We start from the raw sequence: 17,365 nt of genomic DNA on the forward strand, positions 1-17,365 counted from the left end.
GACCTCAGAAATTGAACTGCTCTTATGGCTTAGACATATCTGGCAGTTCTTCTGGGGGTATGAAGACGGGCCAGTTAGCGTCTTCCACGAACTAACTCCTCAAAGACAACCAGAAATGAGTTTTGACCAATGAGGTTACACCTGATCAGTTTCTTTGTTTCCTTGCGTGAAAGTCATTAATATTTGTTGATCCAAGCTGTTCAGTACTCTAAGCTCTGATCACTCACATCTTACCGTACCCAAACAAAAGATATAATAAAAGGAAGTCAAACTAGACAATAAGGAGATACCTCAGTCCAAAATCACATTAAATGTTTTTTTATTGAACAAAAAATGATAAAACATGGAAGTTGAATTCACTGAGCAAAAGCAGCTCACCAAGTGAAGCTGCTATACTTTGTGCTAAATAACCTTACGAACTGAGAGTATACAGAATACATAGAATATGTAAGTTACCTCAACAGCAAAGGAGAAGGTACAGATTATATTTGGGGAAGGTAAAATTTGGTCAAGTGACAAATTTAGTTGCTCAAAATTTCTAGCCCTTACCCACCTAAATTCAGTATGATTCCACATATGTGCATTCAGTATGTGCATACTGAATTCCCATTTTAATGGAAGCTGCTTTTTGGAAGAAATTTTTAAAAAACTTTTCACATCTATTTGACGTGGCACTCAATTTTTAAAATTTTGTATTTGATCTATGTATGTGTGTGTATATATTTACACACACTTTAAAAACCCCAAACCCTTGTTGATAAGTAGAGGAGTCATGCTGTTTTTTTTTTTAAATTAATATTGGTGAATTTCAGTTATCATTTCTCCTGTGTGTCTAAGAAACTTTATATGTTCTCAATGCACCCACACAGACAGGTGGGTTGACAGCTATGTCAAAAATACTTTGTGAAAAGAGGGAGGTAGCTCATGCGAGTTGGCAACCTTTTGTCTATTGTTTCCTGTTGGAGCAGGCTGCCTCCCTTTGACATCTTACAGTCAAAGACGAAAGGAAAACTTTTTACTTTGAAGCCTAGTTAGCACAGTCATACATTTACTATAATCCACCTTCAACTTGGTTTATTGGGCTTTCTAATGTAAGATGACAAATACTTTACACCCAATACACAGCATAAAAAAGTACTGAAGAAACATTTTATAGACAATACCTTGGTTGGTTTTTTTTTTTTCCGCATGTTGAACATCAGCTTCTATGGGATACATTTCCAGAATGGTTTTGTTACCACTTTATAAACACTCTAAGCCAAACAAACAGCACAAATAACATCAATTCATCTTTTTTCCAATATCTGTATCAATTACTGGAGGCTAATCCTAACATACACTACTTAAGGTGTGGGGAGGGGGGCAAAAGAAGAGAATCCATGACACATTGCAAAGATAGGACTACAGCATCTTAGTGGTAGGGATGATCTTAAGGTGCAGAAAGAGGGGACTCTCTAGAAGGTGATGGTGTGGTTTCTTCAGGTGGAAAAACCGTGAGTGTACAAGCTCGGATGCCGCCAAGGGACTCTGGGAGATCAAAAACCTTATGCCATTCATCTTTATCTGGATCATATTTCTGCACTATCTCTACCATACAACGATTATTCCAGGAATACCCACCAACCACGTAGATTTTATTTTCAAAGACAGCGACCCCAACATCACTCTGCCCTCTTAACATGGCAGCAATTGGGGTCCACTGGTCAAGGATAGGTGAGTAGTATTCACAGCTTAGGACATCATCATAATCACTCGTTCCTCTGAAGTGGTTGCCACCAATGACATAGAGCCTTTCTCCCACTGTACACATGCAATGCAGACCTCTGACGGTGGTCATCGGCGCCTTCTGGATCCATTTGTCAGTATCAGGGTCAAAGCACATGAGCTCCTTTTGGAAAGTGTCATGAGTAATTCCTCCTAAAGAATGAAAATAATAGGCATGAGGTAAACAGGTTATAAAAACGTAAAAGTAAATAAAAAGCTCTTTGTCATAGATAATTAACTTTTAGCCACATATTATGACATTTTATAGCTTATCAATAGTGTTCTTATAAATGCCTGCCTTCTATAAGTATTTTCACTGGATTAAAAGTGAACAAAATAACATTTTCATCTTTTTTTTTTTTTTTGCTTTTTCTCCCCAAATCCCCCCAGTACATAGTTGTATATTTTAGCTGTGGGTCCTTCTGGTTGTGAACTCAACCACTCGGCCACGGGGCCGGCCCCAACATTTTCATCTTAAAGAACAAAAATCTAGCTTATATTATTGCAATAACTTTCTCAAACAGAGACTCAGGGGATTTAAGAGGCTTTGCTAAATGAAAATATATTTTGGCTACTTTGAGAGTTGGGTCTACAGTAAATCTCAACTACAAAGCATCATTCTCTCGTACTGCGGGCACCCTCTGGATGCTGAGTGCAGGGCTAGGGCACTCTAAATTCTAGATGCCCATTTCCTCACTTGCCAAATAAGAGTATCTCCTCTAGTTATCTCATTAGGATTGCAACTGCGAAATGAAATAAATCAAAATGCTTTGAAAAAGTTGAAAGTATTATGCAAATGTACAAGCTTATAATAATATTCAGAATTGTTTTTATAGAGTTTTTGACGGGTGGGGTGAGGGTGAGCAATGTCATCTGCTATCAGCATGGACATTTAAAAAGCTAAAGAATTAGAATGCTGAATAAATATGGAATTCCGTATGTGCAGCAATTTGTTGCTGATCTATTGAGGCCGCTTCATCTACAAAGTGTACTCGTAAAACACATATAAATCAGTCTTGACAATGAAAGTATCAGACTATATGTTCTGCAGATTAGGGAGAGAGCTGATTGTCAGCCGTATCATTCAAAGCTCTACTATCTGGTATCCAGATGGCCATCACTGGTTTTTTTCCTGCTTTTTAGTATTTCTGTACTTTACAGAATGTCCAGAAAGCAAAACAGTGTTCTTTGGTTTGAAAATCAGCTATGGTTTCTATCCTACTCTTGATTGGGTAGGTCATTTGTGCAATATATGCTAGTTATGCCAAAGCACCACTAGAATAATTCAGAGGTCATTTTTTCCCCAGAGGATTGGAGCTCTCATTGTAATGGCATAGCAGCTACACACATAAAATAGTAGACAGTGTAAATCATTGATTAGTGGAGCATATGATTTCCTGGAAGGTTCTTTCAATATAAGACCTCCCATAGTTGCTCATAAATTTAACACCAGAAACCTGCCAATCACAAGCTGATAGGCCTTTCACTGATCCTTCTTGATTACAGATTTGATAAGGCAGTGTTCAGAGACTCAGACAACAAACATCACCTTAACGTCTTTGTTCTCTAATAACCTAACTGCTGGCCTAGCACTGGCAGACCCTCAAAAGGGGAAAAAAACCATCAAAGGCAGACTGTGTCAGGGCCAAATGATAAGAACCTGCCAACAAAGTAAAATTTCAATACCAGAGGTGAACATTACATTAAAATAAGACTCCTTTCTAAATTCTACAGAAGGATGATTTGAACACCACCAGTTTGAGAATGAAAGTTGTTAGTGGGACACTGTAAGCAAACCTCAAACATTCTGGAATTGTTTATTAGAAAAATACATGTGTATGTGGCCAAAATATAGGTAATCAACAGGGAATTATTCATGCAATGATACTATAGTAGAATCTTATTATAATGCTAAGGATAAAGGAGACACCTATTACAGGTTGCACTAAATGAGAGGATGAATATTATTATGTGTTATATGTAGAGCTTATATGTTATATAATGATATATCTCCTCATAGAGTTTAGATAAATTTTAAACCAAAATGAATTAAGAATTGCTGTAGAAAATATGAATAGTGATTATTAGAGGACAGAATATGGGGACTGAAAGGCAAGATAGAGAAGTGGAATGTTTTCCAATTTCTTCTAAGTTAAGTATTTACAGCAGGATTAGTTTGCCACTAGTCTTATGAACCTATAGAATACCAAAGGCATTCAGATGTAAATGTACACACACATTGTATCTTCCAAAATCAACATAAATTATATTTTGATTATCCACTTTTCTGGATTATTTTTATCAACACTATATGGAAAGATGGCGACATAGTTAAAAGTTTATGTATTATATTAATTGCATTTGTATTATAATTGTTTACCTGAAATATACATTACTCCTCCATACACTGTTCCAGCATGGCCATAATGGGGCTCACTCATTTTGGCAACATAGGTCCACTCATTTGTTCTTGGATTGTAACATTCTACTGTAGCTGTTGTTAAAAAAAAAAAAAGGAAAGAAAGAATAGAGATGAAAATGATTTATAATTGCAAATGTAGCAATTATTTTTTCCTTTTAGGTGGAACAATAATAATATCCAAATAACCGAAACATATTTATTACAAGCATACCTTGTTTTATTGTACTGCTTTACTGTGTTCCACAGATACTTTGTTTTTCACAAGACCCTCTACCAGCAAAAAAAGATTAGGACTTGCTGAAGGCTCAGAGGATGGTTAGCATTTTTTAGCAATAAAGTGTTTTTAAATTAAGGTAAGTATATTTTTTTAGACATAATGCTATCACATACTTAATAGACGACAGTATAGTGTAAAGATAACTTTAATATGCACTGAGAAACCAAAAAATTCGTACACCTCGCTGTATTGCAATATTTGTTTTATTGCAGTGGTCAGGAACTGAACCCACAGTATCTCAGAGGTATGCCTGTATAGGTATGAGACATTCTTTGGGGGTCTCTTATATTAAGTATTGAGATTATATTAATAATATGAACCATTAATACATGTTACATTAGACTAGGCTAGATAATATAATAATCTAACAGATTTCTGTCACTGCAGAAATCGCTAGGATTGCTTTTCTTCTAGTATCTTGTTATATCTTCATAATTTGTCATTTCTCCCATTTCTTTGCTTTAAAAATGTGGGAAGAAAAGATGAAAAAATCACCAGGAAGAAAAAAAATTCAATTCTAGGTTGCCATGTTGATACGCCATATAGGAAAGAAGAGTTAATAGATATGAAGCAAAATCCTAAGTTGAGAATGAAGGTACACCAGTGCTTGGCATATATTCCGATGCCTATTGCTTTATTTCATACCGAGACTACAAAATAGACATTGACAATAATTTTTCTACATTTATACATTAAAGCAAAGAGTTTGTGCGTACCCAATACCATTGCAGCCAGTACTGCTCTTACTTGAAGATGACTGGCAGCACAAGATAAAGTTAAGGTTTTTATTAGGGGTACTTCCTCTCAGTAATAAATGCATCATCTTTAACACAAAGTACTTTGGAGAAGTGACCTCAACTTATTTAAATATCGATCTGTTATAACCTCAAGAATAACACAATGACAGATAGAAAGACAGATACAAAATGTGATCCTTTTTTAAAAGCCAGAAAGAAATAGGGCTGTTACGAGGACTCTGGCCAAAAGCACAAAGTCTAGATGGACTTGAAAAGTTTATACTATTTATTGCAGACACTGCCAGTTGCTAACCCATTTTCTTGTCTGCTCTAACCTTGCTTTTTTCTTACTAACAGAACCACAACACTGCTCAGGGAAGCACTATGCCAAACTCAAAATAAAATTCAAATTAGCTGGCGCCCTTAAGGCTGGAGTTGACCATATGATGTAGTTCTAGGAAATGAAATGAAAGCAGAAGCCTACTGAGCAGGGCTATTTGATGGAGCCACTGCAATAGGGTTTTGCTACTTGCAGCCAAATGCAATCTTAACCGATAAATCATCCTTTGAACAAGAATTTCCTATTAAAAAAATAATGTGAGAACAGACAAAACTAGAGAGAGAGATTAATTTTCTATTCTATTCAATAGTTTCACTTCATCAAATTCACTGTGAAGTACTTATATCTCCTCTAACAAAACACCTCTATTATACCACTTCTCATATCCTTTTACTCATTTCCTTTTCCACTTACTCTAGCTTTGAATTTTTAGTCTTATTTTAACGGCTTTTAGTATTCTCATTTTGATCTGCTCTCTTGTTAGTTCTGTTCATTGCTTCAGGCTTGGACTCTAACCAACTCTATTTCTTCTAAACCCTTCCACCAAGGAGCAAGATCCTGCAAAATCTTTCCCCCAAATAAAGGCTGTTTCCACAATTAATGACAAGCTAAAACTGCCACATACTCCAACACTGTTTTTGACTATTTCCAGTCACTGGATGTCCTCTTTGATGTGCATTTCCATTTGCCTTTAGCATGACTTTCACCTAATTGACAAGTAAAATCCTATGGAATGTACATCATGCTCTCTCTCTCTACACTTATAGAGGATCTGGTATATTGGTTGGTACTTGACATCAGCAAAGTCATGAATGGTAGCATTTTATCTGATAAAAGAAAGTAGTCTAATCACACATCCTATCAGTAAAAGGGTTTTAAAAGACTTCCAGAGGTCATCTTTTCTATCTATTTAAGGTCAAAGACACGTTTTACTATACTTCCATGCTTTTCTTAGTGAAGAACTCTACCTTAAACTTTGAAATTTCTAGAGTGAACAGTCATTCCTGATGCCTAATTCAATGTGTTCTGATGCAGTTTCCTCTTATTCTTTTTATAGTGGAGATAGAAGTACAATGGCTATTCACTCTTTATGATTATTAAAATTTTCCTATGTAGAAAGACAATGCTGTTCTTCTGTCAGTAAGTTAATCGCACGTTTTCCTAATAGGAGCTAATTACAAGAGTCCATCTATACTTTCTCATACAGGAGCCCCTAAGTGTAAGATGGCTATTAAGCACCAATAACATAATGACTATGTAATAGTTTGTCATCCCTGAACTTGTCTTCTTCCAGCTAAATAGTCCATCTCCTTTAGCTTTTCCCATTAATTTAATCTTTATTGTCAACCATTAGGCTTTCTCATGCAGAATCGTTGTTATTAGTAAAATCAATAGTATTTAGTTTTAAAATAGAATACATCTAATTAAAAAGTGTATAAACATGCCCTTATTTCTGTTCTCCATATTTACAAGGCAGCAAGATATAGGTTAGTGTCAACAATCTTGATGAGGGGGCAAGGGATGATACAAGACAAGGAGCTGGAGCCACGAAGCAGTGGTTCCATCATAGTCTATGAGAGGTGGGAATGGTAAGGAGGTAACTGAGAAAATCTAGACAAGGGTCAGGCAAACCACAGCCCATAAGCTGAATCCAGTATGCTGCCTGCTTTTGTATGCCCCACAAGATAAAAACAAGAATGGTTTTTACATTTTAAAGAGTTGGGAAAAAAATCAAAGGAAGACTATTTTGTGACATATGAAATTAAAACTTCAGTATTCATATATAAAGCTTTATTGGATGACAGCCTCACCCATTTGTGTATAAATTGTCTATAGCTGCTTTTGCAATACAACAGCAGAGTCGATTAGTTGTGACAGAGATCGTATGGCCTGCAAAGCTGAAAATATTTACTTTCTGGCCCTTTCCAGAAGTTTGCTGACCCCTATTCTAGAGAATCATCTTTAGTAGTCTGGCGGCCTACTAATTAGAGACAGTGTCCAATTTAAGAATTACACTTAGGTTGGTTATTTCACATATCTCATCAGGGATTCTTATTTTCTCAGATGATTCCAGTGGAGTCCAGAATTGGTCCCAAGGGATGATGTGGACCTTACTTGTTCTTTGAGATTAGGAAAGAGATTAGGCCTGAAGAAAACCATTGGGACAATGATGGCTCCCAGAGACGGGGGATGGTCTCTAGAATCCTAGAGTGCCAGCTGGTGATGTGTTGCTTAATGAAGAAAACTCCAAATCCATTAAAGGAGATGGAGGCATTTGAGGAATTTCAGTAATTTCATTGTACATTTATTTGGAAAAAACTAACATATTTTCCATAAGTTATTTCATTATCTGAAAGCTTGACTTATTAATGTTTAACTGAAGTGAGAGATATCTGAGCCATCGTATTTCTCTTCAATATACAAAACCTCAATGGAAGATCGATTTCTCATATGACATAATTTTGAAAGATGCCAGAAATAACTGACTCCTTTTTCACTTAAGTGACAGCTACTCTAAGCTTCCCCTAGTTTCCCATTGTACCGGTGTCAAAGGAAAGCAGCGTCTCTAAGGAATTATATTTCAGCAGTAAGCCAGGCTCACACACACATAAGTAGTATCTTTTTGATGTGGTATGGACATAGGTCCATACACTCCATGAAAGGATTTTAAAAGGCCAAATGCATTAAAGTGACCTAAAATGCCTTGCAAATGCTGCCACTGTTTTCTTTTCATAATTATATACAGGTCATGTTTATTGTGTGTATGACGAATAAACGATGTACTGGTACTAATGAACCTATTAAATTGTTAAATGACTGTCATGTCAATCCCCTTTTCCTGCCACCCATTCCTACCCTATGTCAACGTCATCAATTAAGAGGGGAATGTTAAGTTATTACAGCAGATGTTCGTGGGGCGGGGGGGGGAGGCGTCCATAAAAAAAAATGCTTGTGAGGCAGGAGAAATGTTAAAAACCCAGCCTCTGGTGGGAACATTCAGAAACAGAGGCAGGAGTTTCTTTAGAACCAAAGTCTGCTATTCTGCAAAAATAATGGGCCCAAGAAAATTGTAAAGGGCAAATGACACATCTACTTTTTTAATTTATGCTAAGAGAAACAATATCAAATAGAATTCAGAAGAACTCATTGATATTATTCTTTTGGGAGGTAATCAGGGCACGTTGCATCAGGTTCGGTCACCTCGATAACAAAATGTGACAAGATGGGATAATCTACTTCTTGTTCCCACTTGGGTATAAAATAGAAGGAACTCAAAGTGGGCGGGGTGGGTGAGGAAAAACATGAAGCCTCTTGCTTCTTGGTTTCATGTAATGACTTTTTTTGCCCTGAAGGTTCTCCTGGAATCAAAACTCTCTATATGAGCACACTTAAGTCAATCTCTTGATTTTTTTAAACTTCCAATATAGTATAAGAGCTGAGAGCAGTTCTTTTTGTTTCCAATAAATAGGTTATTCTCAAATCCATTAAACTACCTGTTATTTCTTAGGATACTGACAAAAAAGATTCTGATAATTACTCTGAATTTATCCAAAGCCCATGCCAATATTCCCTAGCATTATGGAGCCTGGAATACTGGTCAATCACAAGGACTCTATAACAGAGGATAAAAGAAGAGGGGTGAAAAAAAGGCCAAACTGTGATGGTGATAACAGATATGTAAGGCATGATACAAAATGAGGTCTTCCTGACTTCCTTTTTGGACAGCTATCTTATTCTAATTTTCTCTAAAATAACAGAAGTACACCTTCTGGTGTTAATTTATGCAGCCAAAGTATTGCTGTGTTAACTGTACTTGTGACCAATCTTAGATTAAGAGGACAAAAAAGTGACCATCACATAAAGTTTACCAGATCAGTTTACAGTGAAGAAAACTGGTAGTTCACCAAGAGAGAATGATCATTAAAATGAACACAGCCATGCAGCGCTTAATGACAGGGATACATTCTGAGAAATGCATCACTAGGTGATTTTGTCGTTGTGTGAATATCATAGAGTGTACTGAAGGGGAACAGAATTTGCCACCCCAAAATTGTCTCTTCAACATGAAGATTATTTTAGGCTGATTATTTTTAAAAAGCAAAAGACTGAGAAAGTTTGTTATCCCCTCCCCCAACTGCCTAAAAGAATCCCAACCAAAAAACCTGTCTCGGAAAGTAAGCTGCCCCGTTAGCATAACACGAGCTAGGTGGTGAACAGGGAGGAACCTAGAGAAGCCTGTGTGTTGGGCTCCCCTCTGTGTTCTTCTGTTTCTGTGTGGTAATACAAACACTTGTTTTCCAAATGTCTGCTCCTTTTTACCTACCTGTGAATTGCCTTCCCTCCCTTTGAAGTCCCTGACTCTCCCTACTGCCAACATTTTCTTTTGCCTTTAGCTGAAGCGGGTATTTAAGGTGAGGGGTTTGGCCATTCTGGTGAGTTACTCAGTTTTCCTGGGTTTCTCCCATGTATACATGTTATTAAACTTTTGTTTGCTTTTTTCCTGTTATTCTATCTCATGTCAGTTTAAGTCTTAGACCAGCCAGAAGGACCTAGAAGGGTAGAGGAAAGTTGCTTCCTCCCCTACAGTACTTACACAAACCTGGACGGTATAGCTTATTACACCTACTACACCCAGGCTATAGGCACTAATCTTATGGGACCACTGTCATGTATGTGGTCCATTGTTGACCGAAACATCGTTACTCGGCACATGACTGTAGTCACAGATCATAATATTCACAGTAAATAAACTTTGGGTAATAGAGAATTTTGCACATTTAATTGATAAGGAAAATTATTTTCCTTTGTAGCCTCTGATAGGTAACAGATCATGTAAAAGAAGAAACCACAAAAGTCAGTGCTCTGTAAGGAATGACTTTAACCTCCTTCGTAAAATACTGTGCGGGCTTTTAAAAATGCAAAATGAGGAAATACGCCAAACTTCTGTCCAAGATTCTATTAGAATTTAAATTAGCAGAATACACTCTGTATTTGAACCTTCACGACGAAAACCATACATACTGCACAAGTAAAATATTCTGCAACATAACGATGTATTTATAAGATATAATTTGTACCCCAGCCAACAATATATGCCCGGATAAGGCATACAGTTTGTCTCTGATATTTTCTAAGAAAAATAGTTTAAAATGAGACCCTAGTGACATTTTTTTGCCTTTAACTTTACAGAACTGCGTATTTTATGATTTAATAAGAATTTCGGGGTAAAGAAATTAGTCTCTATGCTTAACATAAATGTACACACTTACGCAGTTCACCAGCTGCGTTTCGCCCACCGACTGCATACAGATATCCTTTGAGGGCACTTAGGTGGAAGAAGGTGCGCTTTTCATTCAAAGATGCAACTTGCATCCATTTATTATATCGAGGATCAAATCTGAAGACAGTATCGACTGCCGTTTTTCCTTTTGTGTCATAATTACTCTGTCCACCAACGACATAGAGGAAATTTCCAATGACGGCAATGCCATGCTGGTACCTTGGGGCATCCATGGGGGCTAACGATTTCCACTCGTGGGCCTTTTCATCATACATGCGCAATTCCTTGCTGACAACTAGCTGCTGCCTCAGCACTCCTCCTAGTGTAACCAAGTGAGTGGTGTCAGACCGAATGGCAGTCCTGTCTGACTGCATAACTGGCTGCATATATGGCATCATTTGGTAATTGCTGGCTTCCAAAAGGAGATTCACACAAGTATTGTCAGTTCTCATGAAATCCACGGTTTGCACGTAATTAATGAGCTCCTGCGGTGTCATCAGTGGAAATCGTATGTTCTTCATTAACTTGGCAGCAAAGTCCATCCGAGGCTCTTCTAGGCGTAGCCAGCGACAGGTAGCCTTAAAGAGCTCAAGTTCAGTGCAATGTTTAAGGCTATTACTGGAAAGCACGAAGGCAAGACGTTCAAAAGGGAGTTTCAAGAACTCCCCGGTGCTGAGCAACGCAGGAAAATTCTTCAAGACGAAACTGTTAACATATTTATCCACTTCTGTCAGATTGTAGGTGTTGGCAATCCGCCCAACTTCGACACAGTTGTCTAAAGTGACCTATTAAGCCAATAAAACAAAATTAAAACACAACTACTTTCATGACACTCACATCTGGATAACATAAATACCTGTTCTAGAATAAGAGCCAATTATACTTTTTACTGCCCATATAGATGCAAATAAAGATTCTTATCTAAATACATTAATGATCTAAAGAGAATTCACAAACCCCCTTTACCTAATCCAGTAGAAAGGTGACTAAAAGAAAATGATCATTCAAAGTCAGTGGGTTAGAAGTTACTCTAAGAAACAGTAATAATAACTTGACTACGGCCAAAATAATTACCTTTCTCTCCTCAAAAATATGTCTCCACTCCCTCCCCCAATACTAATAGAATTCCGGCCAGATGGAAATTTTGGATAAATAGAAGGTTATTTTATCTCAATCCACTTTTCAGTTACGATTCTTAAAGTTACCTCGGCCAGCATATCCACTGACAGAAAAGCTTACACCAGATCCCTAGATTTCTCTTTCATGTAAACAGACATCATTCATCACTATGATTCCTTTTGAGTCCTTGAAAGTCATTGCTTATAGTGAAGATAATTTAATAGGATAATTCCTAGGGTGAAGTTATTTTCCACATTATTTATCTGGAAATATAAGCAAGGGAATCACTTTCTTGAGGGTTGAAACGGATGTGTCTACATCAAATTACTCGTGTAGTTTAGTTTCTGGTATGTATGATGACGGCTTGCAATGAAGTCTTCCTTAGCCACTCCTTTACTCTCAGCGTGTTCTAGCTTTGCCTGGAGTCAAAATGAGCCCAGAAAAATTTCCCCAGCACAGAGCAAAATATACCAAAAATGGAAACCAAGAAAAGGAGAGAAGCTATGGAGAGGCCCCTCTTCAGAAGGAAGTCTTTTCAATGCTCTAATAACTGACTGGTCAAAAGTGGAAATAGGAAAATCATATCACCAAATGTCACGCAAGGAAGAATACACAAAAACAAGCCTACCATACAAGTGTGTGTGTGTGGGTGTGTGTATACAAACACAGAGACAGGTCACAAGCAAAGGACTCAAATGTTTTTTCTTTATTTTGTCAGAGTGTGTGTTCACAAATGTCACATAAACCTTATTGACGCAAATGTATTGTTAACAGATTGGCAGATGGTTAAGAGAAAACTGGCTAATCCTTCTACTATCCTTTTATTTAAAAGCTGAAAGGAGACAAAAATCATTACTCCTCTGCATAAAATAACAGCCCAGTGAAGCTATAATGCCATCGAAAGCTCGAAGGTTAGCATGCACACACACACAGCTATTTTCATAGGTCTAGTAGTCAAGAAGAATTTGAACTCTTTAAGCACCTGATTTGCTTTACAAAAATCATCAAAAGATTTTAAATGTTTATTATACTTAATAGCTATATATTTTAAAAAAGCCTAACACAAATTGTAGCACAAAAGAACTAGGAAAAATAAATTAACAAATTATGGGCCTTTTGAAAATACACAGTTTAACACTGTTCAATACCTTGGATTTTTAATGTGGTGAATAAAAGTACATTTTAATACAATTTTAGGAGGGGCAGGTTGGTGTCTCATAAAATTTGAAGTTATGCAAATGAAGTTACAGTCAATACCTAATTGCTCCAATCACCCTGGGTGGAAGGGACTCCTATCTGGGGTGAAGGATGCACTTTCTGAGCTAAGACATAGTCCTTCCCCAGAGCAGGCTAATTTTCCCTTTTGAATATGTTTGCTAGTATAGATAAGCAAAAGTTGAGGACAACACAAATATAATTCCCAAGTATGCAGATTCTCATCATTATTGATATGATTAAAAACAACAAGGAATGGGTACTTTAAATGGGCAAAATGATACCATCAGTTGTTAGTCACCAAATTTAAATCTAAATTTACAGCATATAAAATAAGCCAAGATTAAAGATTAGAAACCAAACTGTATAATTTAGCTCATGTATAACAGCTATATACATAACAAAGGTTAAATACTATGATTATCAGCAATATGAAAATTAAACATGCCATGATAGTTACAACTAAAAATAGAATACCAGTGGAATTAACATAGCAAATTGCTAGAATTTTATTAGTTTTCAAATGAGACTCAGATAAGAAAAATATGGAATAGGAAATGAATTTTTATGAAGTACATTTAATCAAAGCTAAAAAATTAATTGTAGACTATAGGGATTATAGCAGCAAAGTCTAGAATAACAGGAAACAATATAAGCAGATCAAAAATGATGGAATAATGGTAAACAATTTTTGGAAAAATAGAGGATTTTTCAATTATGGTTCACTTCAATCCATTCTCAGTCATGACTCTTAAAAGTGCTTCACCTAGCAGATCCCCCAAATTTAGCCTTACACTTTAGAAAGTGTTAAATAATGCATATGAGCAATAACATAACACAGAATGCAATTTCTGTAAATAATAAAATACATTACATTTTGAAAATATTAAATCTGAATTTAAAGCTTATTTAAAAACAAAACGAACACAACTCGTAAGTAGAAAGAACTCCAATTTCATCTGAACATATAACCTGGCCAAAATTCCAAAGAGGAGTTATTACGGAAGTTAATGCAAATAATTCTATTAGTGTTTTAAAGGACAGAAAAGAAAAAAGGGCGAAATTTCTCAACCACTTATGAGAACCAATAAAATAGTTTTTAAAATAATTAAGTGTACGTTTAGTTTCTTTGATATAAATTACTATAAATAATTCTATTATAATCAAACAGCCTTCACGGTTATCCTAAAGGCAGTTCCAAGCATCATAATTTTCAGTGGTATTCTCATTACCAGACTGGTACTCACTGCTGCTTTAGGAAATCATTCAAATCACACCCGATGCACGCAAACACTGTCATTAACATAATTTGATATTTTAATGACAGGTTTCAACAGAAATCTGTGATGTTATCTTGTTGAAGATCAGTGTCTTATGCAAATAAATTCCCATTTAGGAAAAAAAAACAAAAGCAAATGAGTATCTGTTTTTGTACTCTTAAGGGAAATGCTGGCAAATTTGGGGGGACTCCTCAGACATTTAACGTATCAAATTCTTCTTGGTACTATCTAGTTTATTAAAATGACAGCCTGTCTTCAAGCACAACCAATGCAGAGAGAGAAAGCATGTCCAGAGAAAAAGACTGGGAAAAAAACAAACAAGCAACTTTGGTGGCAGAGGATATAACAGGCATCTTCTCCGGGGCCTCCTTCCGCAAGTATGAACATCACAGGGCATGAGGGAAGGGATCTTTTGGTAAAAAGAACAAAGGGATGATTAAAAAACAAAAACCTTTCCCTCTGAGTCTGTCTCTCTTCAGATTCTAAATACCATTTGAGGTAAATGCTGATGGTGTCTCCAGCTTGGAGAATCCAATTCTCCTATTCCTTTGCACTGTGAATGCACTCCCCTTATTGGATGCAATATTAGATATTAGAATAGTCTCTGAAGGGATGAATTGGTTTGAGCCCAGGCTGGGCCTCATCTTCGCCTACAGAGGCCCCAGATGGCAGACGGGCAAGAATAAGGTGGTTAAAGTTAATAGGTAGGGACGATATTTAGAGTATTTAACAACCAGCACAGTCTGGGTGCCAACTAACCAGAATAGATGCTCAACCACAAACAAACAGAATCTGGGTACTTCTTGCTAAGTATCAGCCTTGGCAATAAGGAAGTCAACGTTGCTTTGGTGGGGAGGGAAACAGTTTTGATTCATTGTAAAATTATCTATACAATTTTTTTTCTAATTTGCACTGAACTTCCTCAAAGGCAAAAGAATTATCAAACAGACATGTTTTGTAATTTTTATGAATAAATCCAATTTAGATTAAACAAGGAATATGAAACGTATGTATTATACAGGAAATCCTTACACAGAAGAATGTTCCCAAAGCTTGCTGCCCATATCATCACCTAATAGCAAAAGAAACTCTCTTTGCCAATAACTTCTGATTCCCTCCATTTCTCCCTGAGAGAACTTGCCCTTTGCCTCTCTCCCACAAATGCACCTCCTTTGTTTTCCACCATCTCCAACTCTTCATTACCCTCAGTCACCTCAATAAAATTTCTCTACATTTCATATTGAGCTCCCCACCCTGGTCAGTGGCAATAAATGTACAGGTGGAACCAATGATACATCTAAATCAAGGAAAAAAGTAAACACAACTTTAAAAAAATGAATGTAAAGAAAGAGTGTCACCAAGTCTAAAGCAAAATGGCATCATCGTCCTCTGATTAAATATGCTTTTATAATAAAAATAAAATGGTTTCGTGCTCACTTTCATTCTGTTTTTTTATTCTCTATAATTGTATGTTTAAATTGTAATATTTCCAGTTCAATTACAAACGTCCTATTTCAGCAACCTTACATTAAATTGGGTTTTGCGGAGCAGCCTGTAATCCACCATAACAGCAATTCTGTGGGGCAAATGCTAGATGTTACAAATTCCAAATAGCAAACAAATAATAAACAAAGAATTTAACTAAAGCCTGTTTGTAAATCAGGAACGGCTGCGTGGTATTTAGCATGCTCTAGTTATGCGATGTTACAAGGACAGAAACCAATGTAATTTTTATAGGTAAATAACTAAACAAAGGTCATTTTCTATTATCTCCATGATAGATGAAAGTAAATGATTTTACTTTTACAGTAAATTTTACCTACTCTGCTTTATATCCTTCCCTGTCATCCTTTTTTATCCATTTCACAGTCCTCCTTTTTATAACTACCAAGAAAATAACACAGCAAGAACAAGAGCATGGGATCCCATAAACTAGAATACTAATTACGACTCTAAGAGAAGAATATTACTGCAAAGGATGGCAAAATAAGGAGTGGAGTGGTTCTAGTTCTATAGAGCCCGACACTGTGTTATAGAAAACTGATGCCTCTAGCCCACCAAAGGCAGGTGTGGCTTTATTATCGTATTTAAAGTTACCATTCAAAACTAATATATAAATGCCTTGCGAACGATTTGCTGAGTCACGTTTTCTGTACCACTGCTCCTCTTCACCCACACAAAGACTAAGAATGGAATAGAATACCATTGTACTAGAAGCTATTTTTTCTTTCTAAAAGCTCAAATCCAAGTAGCGTTTTGGTTATGTGAACTATAATCACACTGCATCATTGAAAACATAAACCTATTTCCTCAAAATTTTGGTTTACGCACACAGTCATGAGAGTGTTATATTTAAAAATTATCTATGATAACTTAGCTTGTGGGAGAACTAAAAACAAATCTACCTTTGAAAAACATTTCTATTATCTTGAAACTTTCAGTCCTCCTAGGTAGAAAAGGCGCCCAGAGCTGCTGTCCCATCTGACTCACTCTAGTGCTGAGAAGGAAAGGGGAAACAGAGTGAGGCTGAACATTTAAGAGATGGAAAGAAGGACAAAAGAAAAGGTGGATTTTACACAATCCTTAAACTAATCATCTACCAACTTCTCTCAAAAATTACCACGGATTCCAAGAGGGAAGATTTCCAATGTACAATCACACAGACATATCCTAAGCAAACAGGATGAAAGAAAAGGAAACAGAATGGCGCTAAGAGGTATCTCCTCAAAGCTCGGAGGCAAGAAAGTTCTAAAACAGAGAGACAGGAAAAGACTCTACCACAAGTTAAGCTTTGTCAGGGACAAGCCTCTTCTCCATTAGCATTGGGTTTTAGGATGTCTGCAGAGGACACTAGGAATGAAGACTATCATCTTTAAGACAATAAAATGTTTATAAAAATGAAGCAATATCCAGAGGGCTAAAACATACAT

General features: G+C 36.5%; 1 protein-coding gene across 16 annotated transcripts in view; it reads right to left on the reverse strand.

Annotated features, from left to right (window-relative positions):
* Positions 1-302: 302 nt before the first annotated feature.
* KLHL13 (kelch like family member 13) overlaps positions 303-17,365 on the reverse strand; it is a 398,306-nt gene continuing 381,243 nt past the window's right edge. For all 16 annotated transcript variants that reach the window (XM_070258114.1, XM_070258107.1, XM_070258113.1 and 13 more), the window contains 3 exons: positions 10,811-11,606; positions 4,145-4,258; positions 303-1,917 (listed from right to left, as the gene is read on the reverse strand). In XM_070258114.1, coding sequence (XP_070114215.1) covers positions 1,430-1,917; positions 4,145-4,258; positions 10,811-11,606 — 1,398 coding nt within the window. In that variant the 3' untranslated portion in view covers positions 303-1,429. The remainder of the gene's footprint in view (positions 1,918-4,144; positions 4,259-10,810; positions 11,607-17,365) is intronic.

Source organism: Equus caballus, chromosome X (assembly GCF_041296265.1).
Source record: "Equus caballus isolate H_3958 breed thoroughbred chromosome X, TB-T2T, whole genome shotgun sequence".
Classification (NCBI taxonomy): Eukaryota; Metazoa; Chordata; class Mammalia; order Perissodactyla; family Equidae; genus Equus; species Equus caballus.